Here is a 24,683-nt window from a genome sequence, read left to right on the forward strand (position 1 = left end):
CTGACTTGCCAGCATCTACAGTAGCTTCAGAGACATTGTTTAGTGCTGCTGGGAATATTCTAACAGATTCTCGGAATCGTCTATCACCTAATAAACTAGATAAACTTTTATTTCTACACCACAATTTAAAGCTTGTTGATTATTCTTATTAGTAATTTTCTATGCATTGGTTTGTCATTTAATGTAATCAAAGGTTTTTTGACTTTTTTCTGTTTATTAGTAAAAAGTAATGATTAAATAATTTAAACACCATGGTATCAGTATCGGTATCTGTATAAAATAATGTGTATATAATTGGTATCGAAATAATCGGTAATTTTTTGCATCGGTGGAACCCTACTGTCAAGTTTTACAATGGTGAAAAGTATTTGTCTACAACTGAAAATTCAGAAATAACGGAGATTGATGATTTGAAAGAAGTTAATGAAAACACCATTGATGGCAGAAGAATGAACACTTCACTGGTGAAATTGTGGGTGTAATTTCATATAAGGGTTTAGCAGTTGCATTTCATGTGGATCAAAGGTCCTAGATTGCTGCAACGGAATTGGAGAATGTAGCAAGTGTGGTTTGAAGGTACGAATGGATAAGTGGTACAAATGGATAGTAGAGCCATCTAAAAAGTATGGTACTAATCACCCTCGTCAACTTCTTGTAACAGAAGAATTGGTATGCCTGATAGCTGAAGATTTACTGCCCATGTCATTGGTGACAAGCAAGCGCTTTAAAAGTTTTGTTCACTCCTTGGACCCACAATACCAATTACCTAGTCGTAAACATCTATCTACTGTTCTATTGACCAAGAAATATTGTGAAATAAGAGCTAAAGTTCTTCATCTTCTTCAGAACGCTTCTTCAATCAATCTCACAATGGATCTTTGGACAAACAGGCAGATGAGGTTGTTTGTTGGTATAACTGGTCACTATATATCAAACAACTGGCAAATGGAATCAGTCATGCTTTGCTGTGATTGTATGACCACCAGACACACAGCTGAGAACAACACATGCTTTTGGTATAAGTGAAAAAGTTCATCACATTATAACTGATACAGCTGCCAATATGAAGAGAGCCTTTACATCTTTACCAGGTTATGAAGATACGGATGAAACTCATGAAAGTGATAGTGACAGTGAAGATGACAGCTTGGAGGTTGACCTGGTGGAAATATCTGAAACAGATATTACGTATCTTTTGTCATTAAATACTGGACATAAATGGATTGGCTGCTTTGCACATGTATTGCACTTGGTCGTTAGAGATGGCTTAAAAAGTGCTGGCTGAATTGAAAGTATCATCAAGAAATGTTCAAAGCTTGTTAACCTTGTCAAAAAGTCGACTATAGCCACAGATATTCTAAAAGATGAGAAGAGACTTCAGTGTGCCATAAGTACACGATGGAATTCTCAACTAAAAATGATCCGTTCAATTCTATCAATACCAGAAGTAAAATTAGATGAGCTAGAAGGAGCACTGCTCATGAAAGAAGTATTCTTGGTGATCTAGTTGAAATATTATTACCTTTTGAGGAAGCAACAGACCTTGTTCAAACAGAGCATATTCCTTCAACAGGATAAGTTCTAGCAAGTATCAAAGGTTTAAAATATCAAATAGAGAAGTTGGTTTTGAAACATAAATCTCCATTTGTGCATACCCTTAAACCTCAATTGAACGTCGAATGCCACCATTTGAAACTAACAAAACCTTCATCCTTGGAGCTATATTAGATCCTTGTTTTAAACTTCAATGGTGTGCTGATGATAATAAAAAACAGAGCTCTATCACACTTCTTAAAGGAGAAGTTGCAAAAGTAACAAGAACACAAGAACAGGTACAACCACCCCAACCTCTTGAGGAACCTCCACCTAAAAAAACCAAACAACTCTTTACCTTTATGCCAGAAATAAACACCTGTGATGCAAGTCACTTATCAAGTAGTGAAGTGGAAAAGTATTTAGAAAGCCAAAGGGAAATAATGGAAACAAATCCATTAGACTACTGGAAGGCCAATCAACTCAAGTACCCAGCCATGGCCATAGTAGCAAAACAGGTATTAGCAGTGCCTGCTTCTTCAGCAGCTGTTGAAAGACTCTTCAGTATAGCGGGCAAAGTTTTCACCCCTGAACATTGTAGACTAACTGAAAAACGTTTTACAGAATTAATGTTCATTAGATGTAATAGTAAAAAATAATCATTTTGATAATAATCACTCAGGAAATTAAGTGCTTGTGCTTGTACTTAAGCACTCAGGAAAGTACTTGTGCTTGTACTTAAGTACTTTCACTCAAAGAAGGGCTTGTGCTTGTACTGGTACTTTAAAAAAATTGAGTGCTTGTGCTTGTGCTTAAGTCCCAATTAATGTGCTTGACTCCATGTCTGAATGTCACTACTGTTGAATTGTAATGATAATGTTGATTTCATTTTGTCATGTATCATAGTGAAAAGTTTCATTTAAATAAACTACAAATGTATGCATAATCATAACTCGCGAAGGCTCACCTCGCTAATGTTTTACATCTGCCTAGTATCACTATTCTCTCTCTTTCTCTGTCTCATTTCCTTCTCTTTCCCTCTTTCATTTAATTTTGTTCTCTATAGTGTTTATGCTAAACTAGAAGAAAGCTGTATTTCAGTACTATACTTTTTTATCTAATTTTTGTATTAAAGCAGTCAAAATATTGACAGACCAAAATTTATTACTGATCTGACACAGTGTCAGATGGTTGCAAAATAGTTATATTTGTCTCTGCCTACATGTAACTGCATTTAGACATGGAAAAATTCCAAACATTATTTGGGCTGAAGCTATCACATTTGGTATTAATTTTGTTGCTAGAGAACAACACTTCAAAGCACATGTAGCTATTACTACTGAACCATTCCCTCCAATCTGGACAAGACTGCATGCATTTACAAGGCAAAAGTCAGTTCAAATCTTTCTAATGACACTGTTTGGGGGCTTATTGAAAAAAATCAGAAAGGCGGTGCTGAGGGCACGTGAAGCTTGCCACAATTTTGGCCACACTCCTTTTTATGGCGGCAAAACATTTTTCTTCATTTTTATGACGTACAGGTGGGGTCAAGATAATTTTCAAGCATACTGGAACTTCTGATCGTTCCTTAAAGCACTGGAACTGCTGAAATCAAAATCAGGAGGTTAGATAGCTGTGATAAGAGGCTTAGTAATGATGCATCAGTCCAGGACTTAAGCAATTTTTTATGAACCCAGCCATGAGGGGGTGCTCAAGCCCACTCAGCCTCCCCTTGGATATGCCACTGCTGTTATAGATGACTTTAAATCCCTAAGCTTGCACAATTGCACAATAAAAATAAATCACACTCATTTTGATAAAGCTTTTATCATCCCGAGACACCTGAAGAATATTATAAAAACAAGTACAGTTTAAACTATTAGATGTTAGAACAGGAGCCTGGTTAGAACTATCAACTATGATGTCAATTCAAGCAACAACGTCTTACAGGCTACAACCAGTTTCATTGAAACCCTCATAAACATAACAAATGGAAACGAAGAAGTTTTCTAGAGTCTAGGTACTCTACACAGGTTCATCCACTTTACATATGACAGAAAGAAGACAACAATGACATATCGCATGCATCACACTAATAAATATTATTTGGTTCTTGTTATATTTTGTCAAATAAATACAAAGTTTGATATTTTGTCAAATAAATGCAAAGTTTGATTTAAAGACAGATGAAGCTTACTAGGCCAACAAGTACTTAATGAGGAGCCATTCCTTGAGATTCTGGTAAACCATTCCAAACCTTTCTAAAATGTCATTGCTGCTCTTCATTGCTCTAACCCTAATCCAAAGTGAGTTGAAGAGAAGATCGAAACACTTGAAAAATGATAATTTCAATCACACTTAGATGGGGTTACAAATGACACTTTGATGACAAGTTTTGATTCAGTTTTAACTCTACCAGAAACTGACCATAATTTGTACATTTCAAGACATAGAAATTGTAATAAAGCCACCAAACACAAAGAGTTTATTGCTGAATATGAAAGTGATGTTAAATTCGAACAATTACACGTCTACATCGTACTGCTACCACTAGTTAATTTAAAACAGCAGAATTCCTGAAAAGAATTTGCTAAGTACATGTCACGTACAAGAATGTGACGTGATGACTGTGGTAAAATACAGAACTCTGGATATACTAGATATGTAGTGCTTTACTTTGGCTATTTCGCATCTGGCAATTTTTGTGTACATACACATACATTGACAGTTTAAATATAGGTAATTTTGCTTGCAAATCACTATAATACCAGGTTTCTTCAAAAATAATAATTTTTGCAAATAACTTGATCCAGAGGTTCACATAATTAATTTTCGCAAATTTCCAATATTCTGCAATACAGTACCATAATAAATTAATTTTCAAGGAATTTAATTGCATAAATTTTCTTAAACTTTGAGTAATTCATGAAATTTTTTATCCTAAAAACACTAAACAGCCTTTGTTCTTTTCAATGAAAGAAAGGTAGTTTTGGACATAACTAATTCAATGTTATACACTTTGCATCCTCTCCCAACTTTAATCTTGTTCCAAGTTGAGTGTCTCAAAGTTGTTAGTACCTGAACTATTACATGTTCCATTAAATTTCAGGGTCTATACACATATATATATCGTACATACATGTATATGACATCACTCAAAGGAGCCGCGAGGTCTATATCTAGAATATCTTGACCTTGCAGATATCGGACCTGTCACTAAGTAAACAATCTTAAAAATAAAATTTAATTCAATAGAATAACACAGAATTGATCAAGAGAAGTAATTTTAAGTCCATAGCTGTCATCCTCTGAGAAGATAAGATTTCCTAATTTTTAAAGGCCAACGATGAGCGGTCACCTCAGGAAAGTTGAGAAAAGTGCTGCAATTGAAGCTAGGAAGGGCTTTGTTCCCGAAAACACTACTCAAAGCACTGAGTGGGCTATGGGAAGTCGCTTGGAAAGCATCCCTTCCAGATTAAGGTCCTTTCCTCTCCTCTTCACTCACTCTCTTCAGTTTCCAACCAAATAGTCTTCTCAACACTCCTCAGTTGCCTAATTCTTTCTCTCTCCACCAGCCTCCTCCTTCCCTGTCCCCAGTAAAGCAGACCACTACTGTTCAGTAAAGAGGATGAGGAGAAAACGATTTCGACAGCTTCACTGCTTCGCCCCTTCCTTGTCAGCCATTGCATGAAACGTGCTTAATACGGGTATGTGCATGCTCAATATGGTTATTAACTAGTTAATTCCTTAAAATGGCATCATATAGATACGATACAAGTTTACATAGTATGGTAGACAGGTCTGTATCCGTTTTAGCAGACCCTTGGCCTCGGTTTCGGGTGTTACTGGTTAAATAGCAGCATTCAGCTTCACCTCGGGCTGCTATCCAACCAGTCACACCCTCAACCTCGGCCTCGGGTCTGCTCAAAACGGAGACCTGTCTACCATACTATATATATTATGCATTTTGCAGACATATTGCATACATGTCGCTACAGAATGGTGAGGAACTAATATTAGTGGTTTGACAATGTGCTACAAACTGCCAACATAAAATCTGTTATTTTAAACAAGCTTAATGAGTGAAAATCACATGTAGCCACTAAATTTCCAATAAAAAATCCACCAAATACAGGTTTTAAACAAAATGATAAAAATGTACATGTATGAGTCTGAAATTAACTGAGACACCAACTAATAATGATCTATATGCATCTTGAATGTCACTAAAATTGGACTTGGTTTGAAAATTAAAATTTTAACTATTAAATCCAATAAGGAAACCAGGACAAGCAAGCAAAATATTTTATACATGTAGCCTGCCAGTTTGTATTCATGGAACAAGAACATTAGCTAGAAAACCATGGAAGCTCATTAATTATAATTTTTAACTTTTTGAAAATTTGTATATAGCTTCATTCCTCCCTTTGTAATATCACAAAATTAATATCTAATTAGATTTTCATAGAAACAACCATAATTTATCACAGCGAGAATACGGCACACAAAAAGAGGTGTCGCTAAAGGACAAAATAAATAAATAAAATAAACTTATAAATTTTAAGGTTTTATTGTCATAGGGTTAGGGTGAATCGGATTTTGGATTTAGTTTATTTTGAGCCAATAACACACCTTTCCTTATATAATTCAAGATAATATACAAAATTGAAGTACTTTTTTAAGGTGAGATATCCTATACTTCAATTTATTGTTAGCCACCTCGAGCTGAGACAATTCTTCACCAAAGGCTCCAGATGTGGTTTCTGGCTGTTGATCCACATTAACCAAGCGAAGGTTGGACGAAACAATGCCTAGTTTCTCTTCCTAAAATAAGAGAAAAATTGTCAATAGACGCGGCACTGAGCCTTACAGTACTGTGTAGATTGTCAGCAATGTCCTCAAGAGACGCCATGTGGGAAAATGAATGAACTACGGAAAAAGGAGGTACCAAGGAGGGGCTGTAGGGCCGCATGCACCTCCTCCCATCCTTTGAGCATATCGCATATAGTGAGATTCGTGACGCCTAACTGACTTGTGCTTCCTTTCTGGAGTCTGAGCTCATTTCCTGGTTTATCTCTTAGTCTTTCACTGCTCTTTTTCCCTGTGTTTTTCTCTACTTCTCACTCTCTGACCGCCTGTTGTATAGTACATGGTACAGACTGTTCGTTGTGCTAACTAGTGGAGGACCGACAATAGGAAACTGCTAATTTGAGAAGAAGTTTAAATTGATTTCGATTTGTTCTCTTTCTCCTTTCACTTACCAAGTTCTAACGAAACATACTCAAACAACAATAATTAGTGACTTATCTCACGTATGTTGTAGTCTAGCGAGCCAATCAGGACTTTATTTTCCATTTGTCATTCTCAAAGGTATTGTAATCCAACATCTCTCCCGTCGACATGTCTATCTTCTCTTCGCCGGCTGTCAAGCGTCTCCTTGGTTGGAAGCAAGGTGACGAGGATGACAAGTGGGCTGAAAAAGCCATTGATTCTCTCGTTAAGAAGTTAAAGAAGCAAAAGGGTTCTTTGGAAGAGCTAGAACGTGCCCTTTCCCAAGCCAATCCACAGACACACTGCGTGACAATAGCCCGCAGTCTTGATGGTCGCTTGCAAGTGTCCCACAGAAAAGGGCTGCCACATGTTATATACTGTCGTGTGTGGAGATGGCCTGATCTACAAAATCATCACGAGCTGAAGCCACTTGATCATTGTGAGTTTGCCTATTCAAGAAATAAAGGAGAGGTATGCATCAACCCTTACCATTACAAGAGAGTTGAAACACCAGGTAATTTTTGTTTCATTTTCTTTCAATTTTACCTGACACTCACACAAATGCGATCGTTGGACCTGTCTCTTATTCGTGTTTTTGGTTCTGTTTACTTACTATTTGTTTTTTTTTTAGTTTTACCACCAGTTTTAGTACCACGTAACCCACAACTCATAGCAACACTTTATGAACCTGTGCCAAGCTATCTGGATAAACAACGTGTTGAAAACTCACCAGCTCATTACCATAACTTCGATTTACCAGGTTCCTAAATTTTGTACACTATTGTTTCAATGGTTATATTATACTTCATTAGTGTTTTGTGTGTGCAGACAGTACATTCACATGAATTACAATTAGCCTATTTATCATTTATAGTACATCATTTTTTCAGTGTGTATGACCTCATGGTTGGTTGTTATGGGCAGTTGTGTGTGTGTTCCTGATATATGAGCTAATGTTTATGTGTGGGGGCTAATCATTGTCCTTGTTATTATAAACATAATCAAATCATCACTTTACTATAATGTGATAATTATTTTTGTAGAGACTCCACCTCCAGCTTATTCTGAAACAGGATCTCCTTCACCATCAGAAGCTACAAGTATTGACCAATCTCTGTCTGCATCAAGTAAACTCATTTTATTGCTCAGTTATATTCTACAGTTTGTGCTTTTGGTTAATTTTATTTCTTGTTTGCTTATGTCATTCCCAATTTTTCCCTACCCTTACTTTCTCTTCTTGGTAACTAATAACTTATTAGATCATAATAATTTTTGTTTTGGCTTTAAAATGAGAATGACCCAATTCAGTTTAAAGTGGGAAAACTTTAGCTTCACCATAATTTTTGCTTGCAGGTATGGTCAGTTCTCCTCCTGATCTATCTCCATCTTCAATGGTGTCTCCATCACCAGGTATGCAATGCGTGTTCAATTAATAATTGCTACAACAAGTAGAGTGTGCATGACGTAAACCTCATTGCAAAACAGTAGAATGTATGATCATTGAAAGCAGCTGAATTTACTGTCTTGCTGATTTGAGTTCTTTTTTGTTACAGCTATAGGTTTTAGAGTTTTTCCTTTGCAAATGTATACATTGTAACATGTACTTCTTGTTTGTGCTTTATTTCACTTGCAAGGATTACAGTGTGCTATTCATTGAAAATTTAATAAATTAATTTTTACCATCATGTCCCTAAAGGTGGGTTCTCAATATGATGCATGCACGTCTGTCACGATCAGAAGTGCTGTATAAACCAATTGGACCATACGTCAATGCGTCAGATTAGAAAACATTTCTATTCTGACGCATTGACGTATACTCCCATTAGTTTATACAGCACTTCCAGTCATGACGCTAGCTCTTGAAAAACAATGTGTCATATTGAGAACCCACCTTAAGCCTTCTATGTACTGTGTAATAATATCAGTCAAAGTTAATGTGTAGTCATTGTTGAAATTTTTATTTATACATTACACTATAGATTCTGGAACTGTTGCCGTACAATACCAAGAACCTCCATATTGGTGTAGTATAGTTTACTATGAGTTGAACAATCGGGTAGGAGAAGTGTTTAAAGCATCGCTCAATGATGTCGTTGTAGATGGATTCACCGACCCCTCTACTACTGGAGATAGGTTTTGTTTAGGTCTACTCTCAAGCGTTCATCGTAATTCAACAATTGAAAACACTCGTCGCCACATCGGTAAAGGTGTTCACCTTGTGTACGTCAATGGCGAAGTTTTTGCAGAATGCCTCAGTGAAAATTCTATTTTTGTACAGAGTCGAAATTGTAATTCTTCCCATGGATTTCATCTAACTACAGTGTGTAAAATTCCTCCAGGCTGTAGCCTAAAAATATTCAATAATCAAGATTTTGCTAGCATGTTAGCTCAGTCTGTTCATCAAGGATTTGAATCAGTTTATGAACTTACCAAGATGTGTACGATAAGGCTTAGCTTTGTCAAGGGGTGGGGTGCTGAGTATCACAGACAAGATATAACTAGTACTCCTTGCTGGATTGAGATACATCTTCATGGTCCTCTCATGTGGCTTGACAAGGTCCTATCACAAATGGGTAGGCCTGGGGGAATATGTGATTCTAACTCTTGAACTTTTATATTTTTTCTAATTAATTCTTTCTCCCCAATTGTGAGGTGCTCTTCAGAGAAATCTGGTTATTAATTTAATTAAAACTTCTTAAATTTCTCAAAAATAATCTTATAGTACTTTGTCTGCAGAATAATTTTTCATTAGGACAGTTTTTTCTCTATTTAATTTTTGTACCATTCATATTATTTTTATTATTGTCATGGGATTGTTCCAAGTTAATTTCAACAGAGGAATTACGACAGAAATTTCAAGACGAAAGATGAATAATTGAATATGATAATTATTTTATTAATACATGAAGGCCACACCTTTTGTATGACGTCAGTCACGTGGTTCAGACATGCATTGTCATTGATTGTCAAGATTGTGGCAATTCGCTATCGTCTCTCTGGCAGGCTACATAGTTTAAAATATTTTTCTTGTCCTTGGCAGCGTCAGTTTTGACTCGTAACTTGCTTCACAGAATCCAAATGCGTCAGAAGATATGGGCAAAAAGAAAGGAAAAAAGCAAGACGAGAATTGGTACGACTAATTCTATATGTTTCACAGTCTTTTTGATTTAAGCAAATTTCTTCCATCACTCTTTAGGGGAGAAACAGCATCAGGAGGGCTGGATATTGCCTCGTCAGTAGATGCAGCAGTTGATTCACCTGTACAGTTGCAACAACAAAAAGGAGGAGGAGGAGGGAAGAAAGGGAAGAAGAAAAAGCAATTTGATGATGACGATATGTGAGTTACTATTATATACATGTACATATATATGTATATATATCGTTACATGACAAAGGATTGGGAACATTTGTTACATGTATATTTGTGTGTTCTGTCCACTATATCTTTCAATATAGTATAGGCTGAAACCACACACTCAACAATACCATACAAAGCAGGAATTGGGTTTGGTTTAAATAAATGTGTCTAATACTCTAATTTATTTAAATACATGTATTTGTCTAGACTTGCCAATTAAGACACATGCAAACCAACAACTACCGTATAGTGAGTGTATTTAGTCAGAGTTTAATTTTGTACTTTTCATTCTCATTCCTTGTGAAACGAATATTTTCTAAACTAAAAAGGCGTTTCCTCAATGCCACATGTACAAAATGGCTGCTCAGAATGAAAATTAAACAAACAAAAATTTCTAATCCTGCTTAGAGCAAATATTTTTTCAGACGAAATATACGTGTACAGTGTACCCGCTATACGGTAATCGGGCAAACAGATGTTTTCATCATGTACATATAGCCCCTCCCACTTCCAAAATAAAAATGTTAATAGCTTGACCATGCTCTTCTTTCATGTAAATGTAACTAATTTATTTACCTACTTAGTTGCTGCTACATGTACCTCTACTACAATGATCTTTGTGCTTCAATAAGGTCAGTAAGTTTCCAAGTGGTAAGAAGTAGTGAAAGTTTTGTATTGGAGACTGACTGAGACTGTTTTCTATGACACAAAGTCTTTGTCAAGTAGCTTTTGCCTAGGAAACTCCTTTAGATTTTTTTTGATTGCATGATATTCATGTGTGTGCAACTTTGCATGTCGTAAAACATCACTGTTGCACTCATTGATGTTGACTGGGAAAACCTTTTAAGAACTTTCCAGAGAACCTCGAGATTACAAAATTCTTGGTCGAACCTGTTTAGCAACTACATGTACGTACATGTATACATGTACCAAGTTCAAGCTGCTAAGAAATTTTATGGGTGTGTACTCAACTGAAGTTATTCATAGACAAGGAAAGTATTTTTTTAACTTTTCAAAATTAGGTATCCCGTGAACAGTTTCTAAAGATAATAAATTTAGCAATGAACATTTGAATTTGCCATCCTAAAAATGATAGTTATTTTAAGATTTTTGTTGTACTGTTGTTAGTGAATCAGAGCTTTTGGCAATTGCAAATGAAGACGGTCTTGATGTGACTGGCAATAAATCTGAGAAAGAGGCAGAATCTTCAAACAATGCTACTGAAATTTCTACTGTTGCTCCTGAACCTGTTTTACCACCTGCAAAGAAAAGTGGAAAGAAGAGCCGTAAGAAAGACAAAGACTGGTAGGTGATACATCATTATGTACATGTGCAGTGTATCTTAAAAATTACTCTGCAGCTGTTGTTTTCATTTGTAATTTTAATTAGATTAATCCACAACATTTTCAGCTTAAGCCTAGTAAACAAAGCATTTTAGATTCAGTAGATCTCTTGCATGATGGACTCCCTTCTTAAAAATCAAACTTTATAATTCACAATATGTGTACATGTATTTACTCATGTTCCTATTGTGATACATGTTTGTCATCTTTTAGGGATGATGATGACATTCTTCAAGAATTAGAACAATTAAGCTTGGAGAGTTCAATGGCACCAGACAGTACTGTACCTAGTGTTTCAGATCCAGTTTCTACGAGTGGCACAAGTAAATCATTGGAACAACATGTTTGTGATGATGAAGACACAAAGAAAACAGGCAAAAAGGGCAAGAAAGGGAAAAAGACCAGGTATAGTATTTTTATTGATTTCTTTATTATTCTTATCTTATTGCAGTGAGATTGACCAACTTGTCCAGGCTATTGAGAGCTCTGATGTCATTCCCAAAGCCACACCCACAGAGGCTTCGCCTACAATTACTGGTGAACAAGATTCTGCATCTCAGTTTCATATTAAAACAAAATCCGAAAAGAAGGAAGCAAAAAAAGAAAAAGAGAGGCGGCAGAAAGAGTTGAAGAAGCAGCCAAAGCTGGCTGATAGAAGCGATATAGAAACAATTGCATTGTCTACCAGCAATCCTCTTAATGATAAGCCTGCTTCTGTGGATGATTCTGCTACTACTGCTGCTACCTGTGATCCTGATCCTCCAAAACCATCATCACCTACTGTTGAACTGCCATCTGCCAATGATCCTTTGATTTCTAGTACTCAAACAATTGAGGATGATGTTGGTCAGGAAGAAGAAGATGACAAAGATGATGACAAAAAGAAAAAGAAAAAGAAGAAAAAGAAAGGAGAGAAGGAAGAAGACAAAAAAGCAGCAAAGGTATTCATCTCTTATATAATTTCATAATCACATTTCATTTGTAATTATACGTCTACATGCATAATATATATAATTTATTATGTTGATTTTGAAAGGAATTTCATTGTTTCGACTCTAAACCATTTGTATATGCTATGTATTAGCAATAATTACTTGTACATGTACAATGTGCATGTATAATATTGCCATTTAAGTGTCTAATCACTCACACTGAAGCACATTACGGTAATTGTTCTTATGTTCAAACTTGCAATATACAATATTGTGTACAAATGTAACTGCAGTGTTGATATGTTTAGCCATTAAATACATTAATTAGCTACAGTGTGTGCTTTTTTAGTTTAATATTGCAACTATAGGCTAAAAAAGTAAAGAGTGCAGTCCAGAAAATGAAAGAAGAGATTGAAGCTCTGCGGCAGGCACAGAGGAAGAGGGAGGAAGAAGAATTGGCGAAAGTGAGAGCAGCAGAAGAGGCAGAAAGGCTTCGTTTGGAGAAGATAAGACTGGAACAAGAAAAAAAGGAAAGAAAGAAACAAAAGGAAAAGGTTTATTTTGGCTTTAATATGTTACATGTATATGTATGCCTGCCATTTCAGGAGAAAAGAGAGAGGTTAAAGAAAGAAGGGAAGCTTCTTTCTAAGTCAGAGAAAGAGAGACGAGCAAGAGCTAATGTTCACTTGCAAGCACTTGTTGCTCAAGGTAAGTTTAGGTGGGACCTTCTGTCTAGTGTCACTAGAATATAAAATATTTTTTTTTAAATTAGCAGTTAGTTTCACTTGTTACTTTAGTATTGATTTGTTTATGTACATGTACATGTAGGTATGATAGTGCCACAAAAATCTGACAGTGGTGAGAAAAAGGGACCAGTAAGATATGGTTCCAAAATTAAGAAGCAGAAACGACCAGAGCAAGCTACTGTTTCCTCACCAGCTGATGAATCAGAATCTCTTATTGATGGTGAGATTACTGAGTATTATACATGTGGCTATAATTAATAATTACATTGTATTTTCATTTATGTAGAAGGAATATCTAGTGTGTCTGAGGGGGCCAGTGTCATAACTGAAGTAATTAACCACTGTATCTATTTTATCTTCTTGTTTGAGTGTATCATTTACATGTACTTGTTTGATGTTGTCAAGCTGTAATGTACATGTAGCTACATGTAAATGTACATTTAAAAAATTTTGCGTGTGCTTGTATGTATACAGTGCTGTATTAATATTTCATACTAAAATTTTAGGAAGAAGAGGATGTTAAGGAAAGTTGGGAAGATGCAGATGATGTGGAGGAGGAGGAAGAGGAGGATGTTAGTTAATACATTGCAATATGCATGTACTTTCACTTGTACACATTCTAGATTGTTGCTGATGATTTGCAAGGTGATGATGAGAAGTCACCTCCTGACACTCTCATTGCTATAACTGATCCTGTGCCTGAAGCCACCGAGTATGTGGCATCTTGTGATAAAGCTGTGGATAGTGATGACACTGTAGATGAGGATAGTGATAGTGACAGTACTAGTGAAGATGAGGAAGAGAGTGAAGATCTAACACCTTATGACAAAGCAAATAAACGAATTAAGGTACAGGGATCAGTTGTTAATATACCGTATAGCCAAAAAAATTCGTGAGGAATAAATTTTCGTATTTTCGTGATTACTGCTTGCATCACGAAAAATTAAACCCCCGAAAATAAATATTAATTGAGAGGCGTGGTTAACCACGCCTTAGACTAATAAACGTGCCCTCGTGTCAAGTCGTGTTCTCGGTCAAGCTGATGTCTCTGTTACTCTGTATTGCTATTTTAAGCATACTGCCTAGGTCAAAGATGATCTTCCCCATCTCTGGTGTCCACACTGATTTGTAGACATGGTGCCCCTTGACACAAGAGTCCGTCTCAAACCATGTTTTAATTAAATAAGGCGTGGTCATTATTATTATTATTATTAAAATAAAATCACGAAAATATTTATCACGGAATTTAAAATTTCTCCATAAATTTCATTATTCACGAAATTTTAAGCCTCGAAAATTTTTGGCTATACGGTATTTCTATTATGTTCATGTTGGCTTCCATACCTGTATGTGATTTGGTGCTTTCACTACCATTTGCCAAAACCTACCATTATGAACATTTATGCCCATACTCAGTGGGACATGGCCACAAATTTGCTAAATTAATCTAGTTCCAATCTTCAAAAAATTAGTAATATGCAAAAAAAATTTACAGTACATGTACTGCATGACCTTGTAAATAACCTTTTTCATAGGCCCTTACATTTGCAACTAAGTATACATTGTAGTTGTAACAGGACATGTAATTGAGGTTTAAGCCTCAACAAAATGTACATTGTAATTTGAATACATTACTGACTCAATGCAAACACAATGTGTTCTTGTACATGTACATGCCAGTTTAATAATGTTCACATGTAGTAGAACTCTCAGTTTCTACATGTACCACATGCACATGTGTGTTTTTGTCAAAAAAGACTTTACAGTTGTACATGTATGTCAAATTAAAGTTGTATATTTTTGGGTATTTGCATGAATTTATTTTCTTATGGCATAATAAGATTTGAGTTGACTTCTACAAGGAGTGTGTTACACGTACGTGTAGGTTGTGTTCATATTTGACCCCAGGCCTAATACAAATACATATTCATGTGATATTTTTTTTCTTTTAATGTGACATTTACTTTATGCACATGTACATGTACATGTACATGCATGCATGCGCTTTTTAGTAGGTAGGTACATGTACATGTATATTTGATTTTGTACTGATGAAATACATGTATGTTTCTGTATTCCTATTTTTCTACACTATGATAACTTTAGGAAAGACGCTCCCGTTACCAAAACGAAAGGTCACCTGATCTTTTAAGGTCACCAGTTGTTTGTGTTCTTGGTCATGTTGATACTGGAAAAACAAAAATCCTTGACAAGATACGGCACACACATGTTCAAGATGGAGAAGCAGGAGGTATTACGCAGCAAATTGGAGCCACTTTTGTACCACCAGATGCTATTATGGAACAAACCAAAATGATGAAAGAGGTAATAAAATCTCATTTATGTACATGTATTGTCTTTGAGCTTTGAGATAAATCCAGACTCTGGTTTTTATGCATGTCCACCGTATTTACCTTGTTCATCATTGTTTAACATGATGTTCCTAATTACATGTACCTGCATAGATGCACACTGATAATCTATATATGCTTAGCTGTAGCATAAATGGAAGTGATTCTTCTTTGATGTTTACAATTTTAGTCTTCTGTATGGTAATACATGTAATTTCTTTTGTGAATAGTTTTCTAAAAATGAAATGAAGGTTCCTGGATTGTTGATCATTGATACACCAGGCCATGAGTCATTCAGGTACTACATACATGTACATGTACATGCATGTATACACTTTCTGGTTTTTATTTTTTTGTACATGTGTATACATTTTCAAATTACTTCTCTCTTTTTATACTTGTAGCAACTTAAGAACACGAGGCTCCTCAATGTGTGATATTGCTATTTTAGTAGTAGATATAATGCATGGACTTGAACCTCAAACGATTGAATCTCTTAATCTATTGAGAAAAGGAAATGTACCATTTGTTGTAGCACTCAATAAGGTGAGTACAAGAAACATTGTAGAGAATGTGGGAAGAGGAAAGATATGCTTTGTAGTATTCTATTTGGCATTGTCCTTTCCCATAATTGTGCATTGTTTAAGTATAATATATTTGGCTCCGTTCATGTTATTTCCTTAATCTGTCAATAGATCGACAGATTGTATAACTGGTTGCGTAATCCAACTTCTAGTGTAAAGGATACACTAAAGAAGCAGAAGCAGAACACTAAAGCTGAGTTTGATGAAAGAGTGCAGTCAGTCATTCTTCAATTTGCTGAACAAGTATGCAGCATTACATGTACATGTACATGCATGCATGATTGTGAATTGTTACAATTCTTTTATCTGTTTGTGCCCTTATATATTGTCATTATCGTCATTCCTTTATTTGCACTTCAAAGGGAGTTAATGCCGCATTGTATTGGGATAAAGTTGATTTTAAGGAGTACATTGCACTAGTACCAACGTCAGCTCATTCGGGTGATGGTATGGGTGACCTCATATCACTGATAGTATCACATAGTGAGGAGTATCTTACTGAAACACTCATGTTCTCTAAAGAAGTTGAAGCTATTGTGTTAGAGGTACTGAATAAAGTCCTAGCTATTATTGTGTTATTTCTAAGTCATTAAACATTTTAGGTGAAAGTGATTGGTGGATTAGGTACTACTGTTGATGTCATATTACGAAACGGTATTTTGAATGAGGGTGACACTCTGATATTAGTTGGTATTGATGGGCCATTTGTGACACAAGCTAGAGCATTGTTAATGCCTCAGCCTTTGAGAGAATTAAGAGTTAAAAATGCTTATATCAACCACAAGACAATCATAGCATCTCAAGGAGTTAAGATTACTGGTAAGGATTTAGAGAAGGCTTTAGCTGGAATGCCAGTACTTGTTGCGAAGAAGCCAGATGAGATTGATGTGCTTAAGGTAAAGTTGTAGCTAATGTTCAGGTATCCTCTCATTATCCATTTTTGTTTGACTTCAATTAGGATGAAGCAGCCTCAATGATGTCTTCCTTACTCAATACATTCAAACTTTCTGAGAGAGGTGTTTTTGTGCAAGCTTCAACTCTTGGCTCCCTTGAAGCTCTTGTTGATTTTCTTAAGTCATCTAAAATACCCGTCAGTATAATTATACACATGCATGTAACTGCCATGAATTGTTTTTATTTAATGTTTTATACAGTATGCTGGAGTAAACATTGGACCTGTACATAAGAAAGATGTCATGAAAACATCTGTAATGCTTGAAAGAGACAGCCAGTGAGTTTTTTAGCATGATTTTAACATGTCCATGTACATGTATATCATTACATGTACATTTAGCATTGCATTTGTGACGTGGGATTTTCATTATCAAGTTATACTGATATTTTTAGATGGGCATGTATTCTTGCATTTGATGTGAAAGTTGAGAGAGATGCACAGGAACTGGCTGATAGTTTGGGTGTTCGAATATTCACTGCTGACATCATTTATCATCTTTTTGATAGTTTCATGAAATATCGGGAAGTAAGTTCGGATCAGTGAAATTTTAAAATTACTTTACATAAAATTTACATCTGTCTTACTATATGAATTTTTTTAGCCAATTAAAATTGATAGCTAATTTTGTTGTTAGCATTACATTTTCTGCTTGTATCTTCAATTTTACTTGTGGTTATTTTTCACTTTTTGTACATAGGAACTGAAGGAAAGAAAGAGGAGAGAGAATGAGCACATTGCCACATTCCCTTGCAAGTTGAAGATACTTCCTAATTGTGTCTTTAATGCTCGTAACCCAATCATTGTTGGTGTGACAGTCGTTGCTGGTATAATTAAACCTGGTACACCTATTGTTGTCCCTTCTAAAGAGGTACATGTTAATAGATGCGTCTCTACTAGTACTCATTGATTATATAATGTGAACGTACATGTACATGTCTACATTTTATAGCTTTATTGTAGCTGCTTCGTTTATTTTTTTATTATTTTAATTTTTTCATTCATTTTTCCCACAGTACATTTGCTAAAATAGAATCTGTTAGGAAGTTGCTTCCTGTTTGCAAATTTTTGTGGCTATATCTCAGTTGACTTTAGCACTAAAAACTGCTATAGAACAATGTGCTAACTTTCAACCGTTTCTTAGTCTCTTCAGTCTCCCTGAAGTCTTGAATTTTATTAGTCATCAGAACCCTTTTTTGTCTTTGAGACACACTACAACTGAAGTTTTAGAGGATGTACATGTACTGCACTGACTGCTGACATAAGAACATTCCATTGAAAGAATTATTACCTTCATTATGAATATGCTTGTAACTGCTACATGTTATTTTTAACATCAAAATTTAATATTACTGAAACCACCTCATTATTCATAATACATGTAGTTTGATTGCTCAGACAAAAATCTATTTTAGAAATTTTTTCTCAAGCAAAAAATACATGCTATTTGCAGTTTTTCACAGAGTTGCATTAAAATTAAATTTTCTCATCAATGATAATGACCTTTTAAATTTAAAACAACAGTCCAAATAACACTGTCTTTTACCTTTTTTTGTATTTCTTTTAGTTTGTTCATTTAGGTACTGTTTCAAGTATAGAAATTAATCATAAGCCTGTTGATATTGCTCGTAAAGGATCAGAAGTTTGTGTTAAAATTGAGCCAACTTCTGGTGATGCTCCTAAACTTTTTGGTCGCCATTTTGATTACGATGATCTTCTTGTGAGCAAAGTTCGTCACAAATATTTTTTCTTTTGTTTGTATCAGCTTTTTTATATTCTTAATAGATATCGCGGGAGTCAATTGATGCTGTTAAGAAGTACTTTAGGGAGGATCTTCAGAAAGCTGACTGGCAGTTGATGGTGGAACTTAAGAAATTGTTTCAAGTTTATTAACTCATGTACTGTTAACATATTATTTCCTGTTTCTATTGCTATTGTTGTTCTTGTAATAAATTGTCTATATTTTACACGAGACTGTGATGAATTAATTTTTGCTACCTTTTATAGCACTTTAGCAGAATTATTGTAGTTTTTCTTAACCAGTGGATACTGCACTTCTTTGTGTAATTACTATTATGAAAATTTTCACAAGAGTTTCCCCTGTTTAAATTATGTGTAATCTTAATTTTTTATTCTGGTAACAAAAATAAAATGAATGCATGGAGTTAGTTTTAGGCAGAGTGTAGCAAGTCATATGAAATTTATGATAATTATTATGATTAAAGGTATGAAAGACATCCTTTGTATTTCTTGTTCATTGGGAGTTCTTACCTACTAAACAAGTGAAGTACTGGTAGTAACATTTCATTTTTAACTGCTTACTTAATGGACCATGTTTTCTGATATTTTTGTGCAAATGCCTTATGTTTAGACACCTCATCCTCAGTGACACTCCTTCTTGCATATTTCATTGCATCTTCAAAATGACCTCTTGTTACTACTTTAAGCTCAAGTGCACCAAAATTACTTTTTTCTTCCTTTACAAATTATTGATTATTGGCAAAAGCAATAGCATGAAACCATTAGACTCACAATATTTTGATCCTTTTTTTCACTGTCAAAAGTTAATTCTATTAATTCACGTATAGCATTCTTACAAGCCTACAATACATAATCAGTAAGTCACAATTGTTATAATTTTACCCTACGACATATTTCTGCAAGATCTGCTCCACTAAAGCCATTAGTCTTTTCAGCAATATATTTAAGATCTACATCCTATGACAAATTAAAGTGGGAAAAAAGCAGGAAATAGAAATTAGTTCTCTATCCTTTGTAGATATACCACAAGGAGTATATTTACTTTATCAACGGGAGTTTTGCTGAGCAAAGCTTTCAAAATAGATAACCTAGACTGTGATAATAATTTATTAGAAAATATACAGCTGTATAAATGCACTGTTTACCATTTCATCTGGTAATGGAACATACACTAATTGATCTAATCTTCCAGGTCGTAGTATAGCTGGATCAATGATGTCTGGACGGTTAGTAGCACCAATTATAAAAACATTCTTTTGCGTGTTAAGTGAACTCATCCCACAAATCTCAGTCAATATTTGACTAAGAACTTGATCAGAAGCACATCCTCCATGAGGTTTTGTAATAGAATCAAACTCATCAAAGAATATAATGCATGGTGTAGCTTGACGTGCTTTAAAGAATATATCCCTCACATTGGCAGCTGATTGTGGCCCTGATCTATTTGTGAGTAATTCAGGTCCCTATAATTGCAAGCAAGTTATAATACTCAATGCATATAATACAGTAATTTAAAATTCACTTGACATTACAAAGAAAATTATTGGGTTCATTACGCCACCCTCATTTGGTGCATATCATACATAATTATGTTCAGCCTACACCTGGTTTGGTAATTTGATTAATGTTATAACTTTCCCTCTCAATGCACACTAATTACTTTAACCATTCAATCTTCGTACCTTTATGGAAATAAAGTTAGCCTCACATTCATTAGCTATAGCTTTAGCTATTAGTGTTTTACCACAACCTGGAGGACCATGGAACAAGATACCTTTTTGTGGTCTCTGTCCAAACTTAAGAAACTTTTCAGGATAATTCATAGGAAACTATATCAAAAAAATACGAGCCGATTTATTATCCATTGTAATAAGTGCCAGCAATTTACAAATGCTTGCCAAATTAAAATCAACAGTATGCATAGTAGTGTAACTTGTGCAGAATAAGTCTTGTTTTCCCAAATTTCCTTTTATCAGCATAAAAGATTTTTCTCAGAAATGGAATGTTTTGAGTATTTCCCTCATCCATTAATTAAGCATACATGCACAGCTATGCTAATAATGACAGTTCATGCAAGAAATTTACAATACCAACTGCATTCACATGTGCATGACTATACAGAGTTTGCAGTCTTTGCTTATAACATACTATGTGCAATGCATTGATGCATGTATATATATAATAACACAGCATAATTCTCAATTGAATCATAGTAACAGTTACTACCTAATGCTTAGGTAACATTATCTTTACCAATGCCACATTAGCTCCAAAGAAATAATAAGCAGTACATGAAAATTGTGGTAGCAGCTCATTAATATCAATATAAGCTCATTACCTTGGGTCAACAAAAATATTTTGCTGAGTAGTTTTCAAAACCACAAGATAGTAAAGTCATTGAATTGACCATAAATTGTATAAAATACTACGCAGTATTTCTTATCTATAACTATACTACACACTACATAATAGTATTTATTATCTATGCTGTGAACCAATTATTATAGTAACAAATTTGTTGTTTATTTAATTGTAATACTATTTGACCATAAATAGTAAAAAATCTATGCTGTGACAAATTTGTCATTTACTCAACTATAATACTGTTTCAATTCTCGTAAACATGTTTGTCTTTCAATAAATTTATTTCCTCAGTTATGGTTATTTGTATCACTAAAGTAACAAAATCACTACCAAGTATATACACTTTCATATTCTGCTATAAACAATAACTACAAACAGTACATGTACCTTGATAAGCTCTTCAAGGTCTCTTTTAAGCTCTTCCAGTCCTCCTACATCAGACCAAGATACAACTGGTACCTCTAATTGGTTCTCTCGTAGTACACTAGGATCACTTTTACTTAGTGCATACTGATTGCATTAAGTTTAAATTAGCCAATAATAATTACTTTACAACCTTAAAATCCCCCATAGTAATTGCCAAGGATTCAAGTACTTCATCATTAATTGTATCATCATCCAAGTTTATGACACCTGACTTCATTTTTCCTCTTATCTAGGATTATATCAACAACAGTAGTTATTTAAAATATTTGAGTGTGAATACAATAATTATCATTAGTTATTATCCTTACATGTTGCATTGCAGCTTCAGAACAAACAGAGCATAAATCAGCTCCAACATACCCATGACATTTTGCTGCTATCTGATCAAGCTTGACATCATCAGCTAACTTCATCTTTTTTGTATGAATGCGTAATATCTCTAAACGCCCCAGTTCATCAGGGACTCCCACTAAAATCTCTCTGTCAAATCGCCCAAAACGCCTCAAAGCTCTATCAATGCTAAATACAATAATACCAGATATTTATGATGACTTTTGTAGCTATAGTAATGACTTTATCAAACCTGTTTGGCCTGTTTGTAGCTGCTAATACAATGACTTGGGAATGAATCTTTCTCAGTCCATCCATTAAAGTCAACAACTGGCAAACTACTCGTCTTTCCAAAGCACTTTCAGTCTATACAAAATAAAAAATAAAATGAGGAAGTCCTAACTTTATCTCTTTTAGGTGCTATTGCATCTAATTCATCAATAAAAATGATGGAAGGAGCATTTTTTTCAGCTTCTTCAAATGCTAGAAATATTTAGTGACAAGTAAAGCTATTGTAAAATTACTTTTACCGTATCTTAAATTGTGTTCAGAGTCACCAAGCATACCACTAATTATTTCAGGTCCATTTATGACACAAAGAAATGCACCAGTTTCATTGGCGACTGCACGTGCAATTGAAGTTTTACCAGTACCTGGTGGTCCATGTAGAAGAATTCCCCTGGAAGGTTTTATCCCCAATGCTCTATATAGTTGAGGATGACGTAGTGGCAAATCAACCATCTGTAAATATTTATCATTAATTCTACCAGTACATTGCACTTTCAGACTAATGTGTAGAGGTACAATTGTAAATTAACACATGACATTCAATCAATAATGAAAATAATTAATAATGACCTCTTTTATTTGTGCCAGCTGCTTGTGACATCCACCAATATCCTCATAACCAATATCACTGAATGATAGCTCATCCTCTTGTTTTAGTGGTTCTCCATCACAGAGTATAAGAGTATCTTGTGTCACAATGCAGTATGGTGAAGGCTCAGTTTTGATAATTTTAAATTCTACTACTCTCATACATGAATGTACTGCAAAAATGTCTCCTGTAGATAAAAATGTACAATGATAATTTTAGTGTTTAGTGTACACTGCACAGTGCACATATGACTCATTGCAGTTGCACAACATTGGATAAAATCATACCTTCGTGTACAGGTCGATATGATTCATTGAAATATGGTTTAAGAAAAGCCTTAAAAATGTTGCTATAGAATTATCAGAAGGTGTATGACGGGCAGATGACCGAAATGTAGAAGAAGTAGGGTAGTATTGTAAAGTAATTAGTGAGATACATACCCATTAAAATGTTTAATTGACTCTTCCATTGGTAAAATAGAGACACGTTTGCCATACTGAGGTTGAAATGGATAGATGCTAAAATGAAAAAAATAATAAACATAAATCTACCAATAATTGATAGACTGGTGCCTTATTTTCAGCTTCAAAACAGAACTAGAGTCCTTTACTAAGAAGTTTATTTTATTATAGTTTCACTCTTCTGATCATTTATTACAACATTTCAATGTACTAGATATTACAAATTAGACTGCGTTTTACTAGATCAGCAAGCGATTGGTCACTCAAAATAATTATTACTATTTGATTTAAAACCAATTTATAAATGTAGAAAAACATAAATTCAAAATGACAAAATTATTTTAATGTCATCATACTTGACTTTGTCCTTATATCCCACTCTCAACATATGGCGCACTACCCTATTTAATTGTATCCTGTCATTAAGCATGTTGCTATCAGATAGCACATCACAGACCTACAATAGTTTTACTTATGAAAGTGAGATGCTTGAACTTACAGTCTCTTTCCTTTGTTTTCCCTTGAGAAGAACAGTATCTCCTTTATTGAGACCAAGTTCATTCATTTTGTCCTAAGTAAAATTAAATTTTGGTCTATTTTATTGATCATACCTCAGAAATCACAGCTATCGAGTTGTCATTGTACTTGTCAATTACATCTTCAACTGCAACCCTGTTTGGTTTGTCTCTTATTTTCTTGATACCAATAGACATAGATCTAGTTGTTTCCTACAAAAAAACTACTATTTTTAGGCAGTTTAGGCTTGATTTCAAAAGTGAAGTATGCTAGGATATAATCCGAGCGTTCTGATCTTTATTTTCCGACCAGTGGCTGGAGTCATAGATATCTAACGTTTTAAATTAATTAGACTCTATAATCCGCGCTACAATCAGAGTAGACTAATCTATGTATGCTTCCTGACTAGATCTAATCTCATTAATCTGCACTTTCTGTATATAGACCTCTTTGGGTGAGAATGAATTACGTCAAAGAATGATATACGGCAAGGGGCGTGACTGAGCCTGGCTGACTCTGAAATAATTTTCGTGGACGGCAACTTTCTATGGAGTATGAATGGGCTAATGCAGAAAGCAAGCTCTATTAAAGAATATGCTTCATATTGCACCAAATCCCTTTTAGGAGATGCTTAGCAGCGACCATTCTTTCCTCCAACCAGCTTTTGTAGCTTGAAAAAGCTCCATGCCAACGAAAAGAATCAGTTTTGCCTTTTCTTCATTCATCCTCCATTGAATCTTGCCGTCCAAAATGGCGGCCAATTATCACCGTAGGTGGATACCGTAATAAACAGTAATGATATTCATAGGCCACCGTCAATCTCACCTGAAGAGGTCTATATATAGATCTATATATATATATATATCTGTGTAGATATG

General features: G+C 34.8%; 4 protein-coding genes across 6 annotated transcripts in view; 2 read left to right on the forward strand and 2 right to left on the reverse strand.

Annotated features, from left to right (window-relative positions):
• The window catches only part of LOC100639053 (arginine--tRNA ligase, cytoplasmic-like), a 25,262-nt gene extending 18,757 nt beyond the window's left edge, over positions 1–6,505 (reverse strand). Inside the window, exons 1-2 of the mRNA XM_020004381.1 lie at positions 6,404–6,505; positions 6,208–6,357 (exon numbers count right to left, since the gene is read on the reverse strand). Coding sequence (XP_019859940.1) covers positions 6,208–6,357; positions 6,404–6,505 — 252 coding nt within the window. The remainder of the gene's footprint in view (positions 1–6,207; positions 6,358–6,403) is intronic.
• A 42-nt stretch (positions 6,506–6,547) lies between these two features.
• Positions 6,548–9,657, forward strand: LOC100639179 (mothers against decapentaplegic homolog 9-like). 2 transcript variants are annotated; one of them, XM_020004395.1, is made up of 6 exons: positions 6,548–6,845; positions 6,904–7,318; positions 7,436–7,564; positions 7,848–7,931; positions 8,158–8,214; positions 8,784–9,657. In XM_020004395.1, exons 2-6 carry the CDS (start codon positions 6,934–6,936, stop codon positions 9,410–9,412), a joined length of 1,284 nt encoding a protein of 427 aa, XP_019859954.1. In that variant the 5' UTR covers positions 6,548–6,845; positions 6,904–6,933; the 3' UTR covers positions 9,413–9,657. The 2 variants fall into 2 exon arrangements, with proteins under 2 accessions (XP_019859954.1, XP_019859947.1); XM_020004388.1 differs by having other exon boundaries at positions 6,548–7,318.
• An 85-nt stretch (positions 9,658–9,742) lies between these two features.
• On the forward strand, positions 9,743–19,042 carry LOC100639304 (eukaryotic translation initiation factor 5B-like). Its single transcript, XM_020004356.1, has 23 exons — positions 9,743–9,934; positions 10,001–10,141; positions 11,291–11,467; positions 11,719–11,910; positions 11,957–12,446; positions 12,806–12,991; positions 13,043–13,145; positions 13,266–13,403; positions 13,470–13,513; positions 13,690–13,755; positions 13,807–14,031; positions 15,290–15,508; positions 15,765–15,832; positions 15,939–16,080; positions 16,230–16,361; positions 16,481–16,663; positions 16,721–17,014; positions 17,077–17,208; positions 17,273–17,349; positions 17,466–17,598; positions 17,771–17,941; positions 18,638–18,799; positions 18,856–19,042. The coding sequence occupies exons 1-23, from the start codon at positions 9,897–9,899 to the stop codon at positions 18,961–18,963; spliced, it is 3,621 nt and encodes a 1,206-aa protein (XP_019859915.1). The 5' UTR covers positions 9,743–9,896; the 3' UTR covers positions 18,964–19,042.
• Positions 18,993–24,245, reverse strand: LOC100639432 (transitional endoplasmic reticulum ATPase-like). 2 transcript variants are annotated; one of them, XM_020004375.1, is made up of 19 exons: positions 23,901–24,245; positions 23,789–23,860; positions 23,646–23,746; positions 23,269–23,346; positions 23,116–23,177; positions 22,810–23,015; positions 22,482–22,692; positions 22,355–22,434; positions 22,205–22,317; positions 21,930–22,140; positions 21,752–21,850; positions 21,583–21,705; positions 20,514–20,660; positions 19,977–20,294; positions 19,874–19,924; positions 19,714–19,788; positions 19,603–19,671; positions 19,393–19,547; positions 18,993–19,341 (listed from the first exon to the last, which is right to left on the reverse strand). In XM_020004375.1, exons 1-19 carry the CDS (start codon positions 24,000–24,002, stop codon positions 19,338–19,340), a joined length of 2,277 nt encoding a protein of 758 aa, XP_019859934.1. In that variant the 5' UTR covers positions 24,003–24,245; the 3' UTR covers positions 18,993–19,337. The 2 variants fall into 2 exon arrangements, with proteins under 2 accessions (XP_019859934.1, XP_019859929.1); XM_020004370.1 differs by having other exon boundaries at positions 18,993–19,344.
• Between the last annotated feature and the right edge of the window lie 438 nt (positions 24,246–24,683).

Source organism: Amphimedon queenslandica, unplaced genomic scaffold (assembly GCF_000090795.2).
Source record: "Amphimedon queenslandica unplaced genomic scaffold, v1.1 AMPQUscaffold_13512, whole genome shotgun sequence".
NCBI classification, from domain to species: Eukaryota; Metazoa; Porifera; class Demospongiae; order Haplosclerida; family Niphatidae; genus Amphimedon; species Amphimedon queenslandica.

Coding starts and splice junctions, on each gene's coding strand:
- LOC100639179 (XM_020004388.1), top strand. CDS start 6,934: ATGTCTATCTTCTCTTCGCCGGCTGTCAAGCGTCTCCTTGGTTGGAAG. Junction 7,319..7,435: donor CAAGAGAGTTGAAACACCAG/GTAATTTTTGTT, acceptor TTTTTTTTTTAG/TTTTACCACCAGTTTTAGTA. Junction 7,565..7,847: donor CCATAACTTCGATTTACCAG/GTTCCTAAATTT, acceptor TTATTTTTGTAG/AGACTCCACCTCCAGCTTAT.
- LOC100639304 (XM_020004356.1), top strand. CDS start 9,897: ATGGGCAAAAAGAAAGGAAAAAAGCAAGACGAGAATTG. Junction 11,468..11,718: donor CGTAAGAAAGACAAAGACTG/GTAGGTGATACA, acceptor GTCATCTTTTAG/GGATGATGATGACATTCTTC. Junction 16,081..16,229: donor TTGTTGTAGCACTCAATAAG/GTGAGTACAAGA, acceptor ATCTGTCAATAG/ATCGACAGATTGTATAACTG.
- LOC100639432 (XM_020004370.1), bottom strand. CDS start 24,002: ATGTCTATTGGTATCAAGAAAATAAGAGACAAACCAAACAGGGTTGCA. Junction 23,347..23,645: donor GGATATAAGGACAAAGTCAA/GTATGATGACAT, acceptor TTTTCATTTTAG/CATCTATCCATTTCAACCTC. Junction 19,672..19,713: donor TTGCAGAAATATGTCGTAGG/GTAAAATTATAA, acceptor TATGTATTGTAG/GCTTGTAAGAATGCTATACG.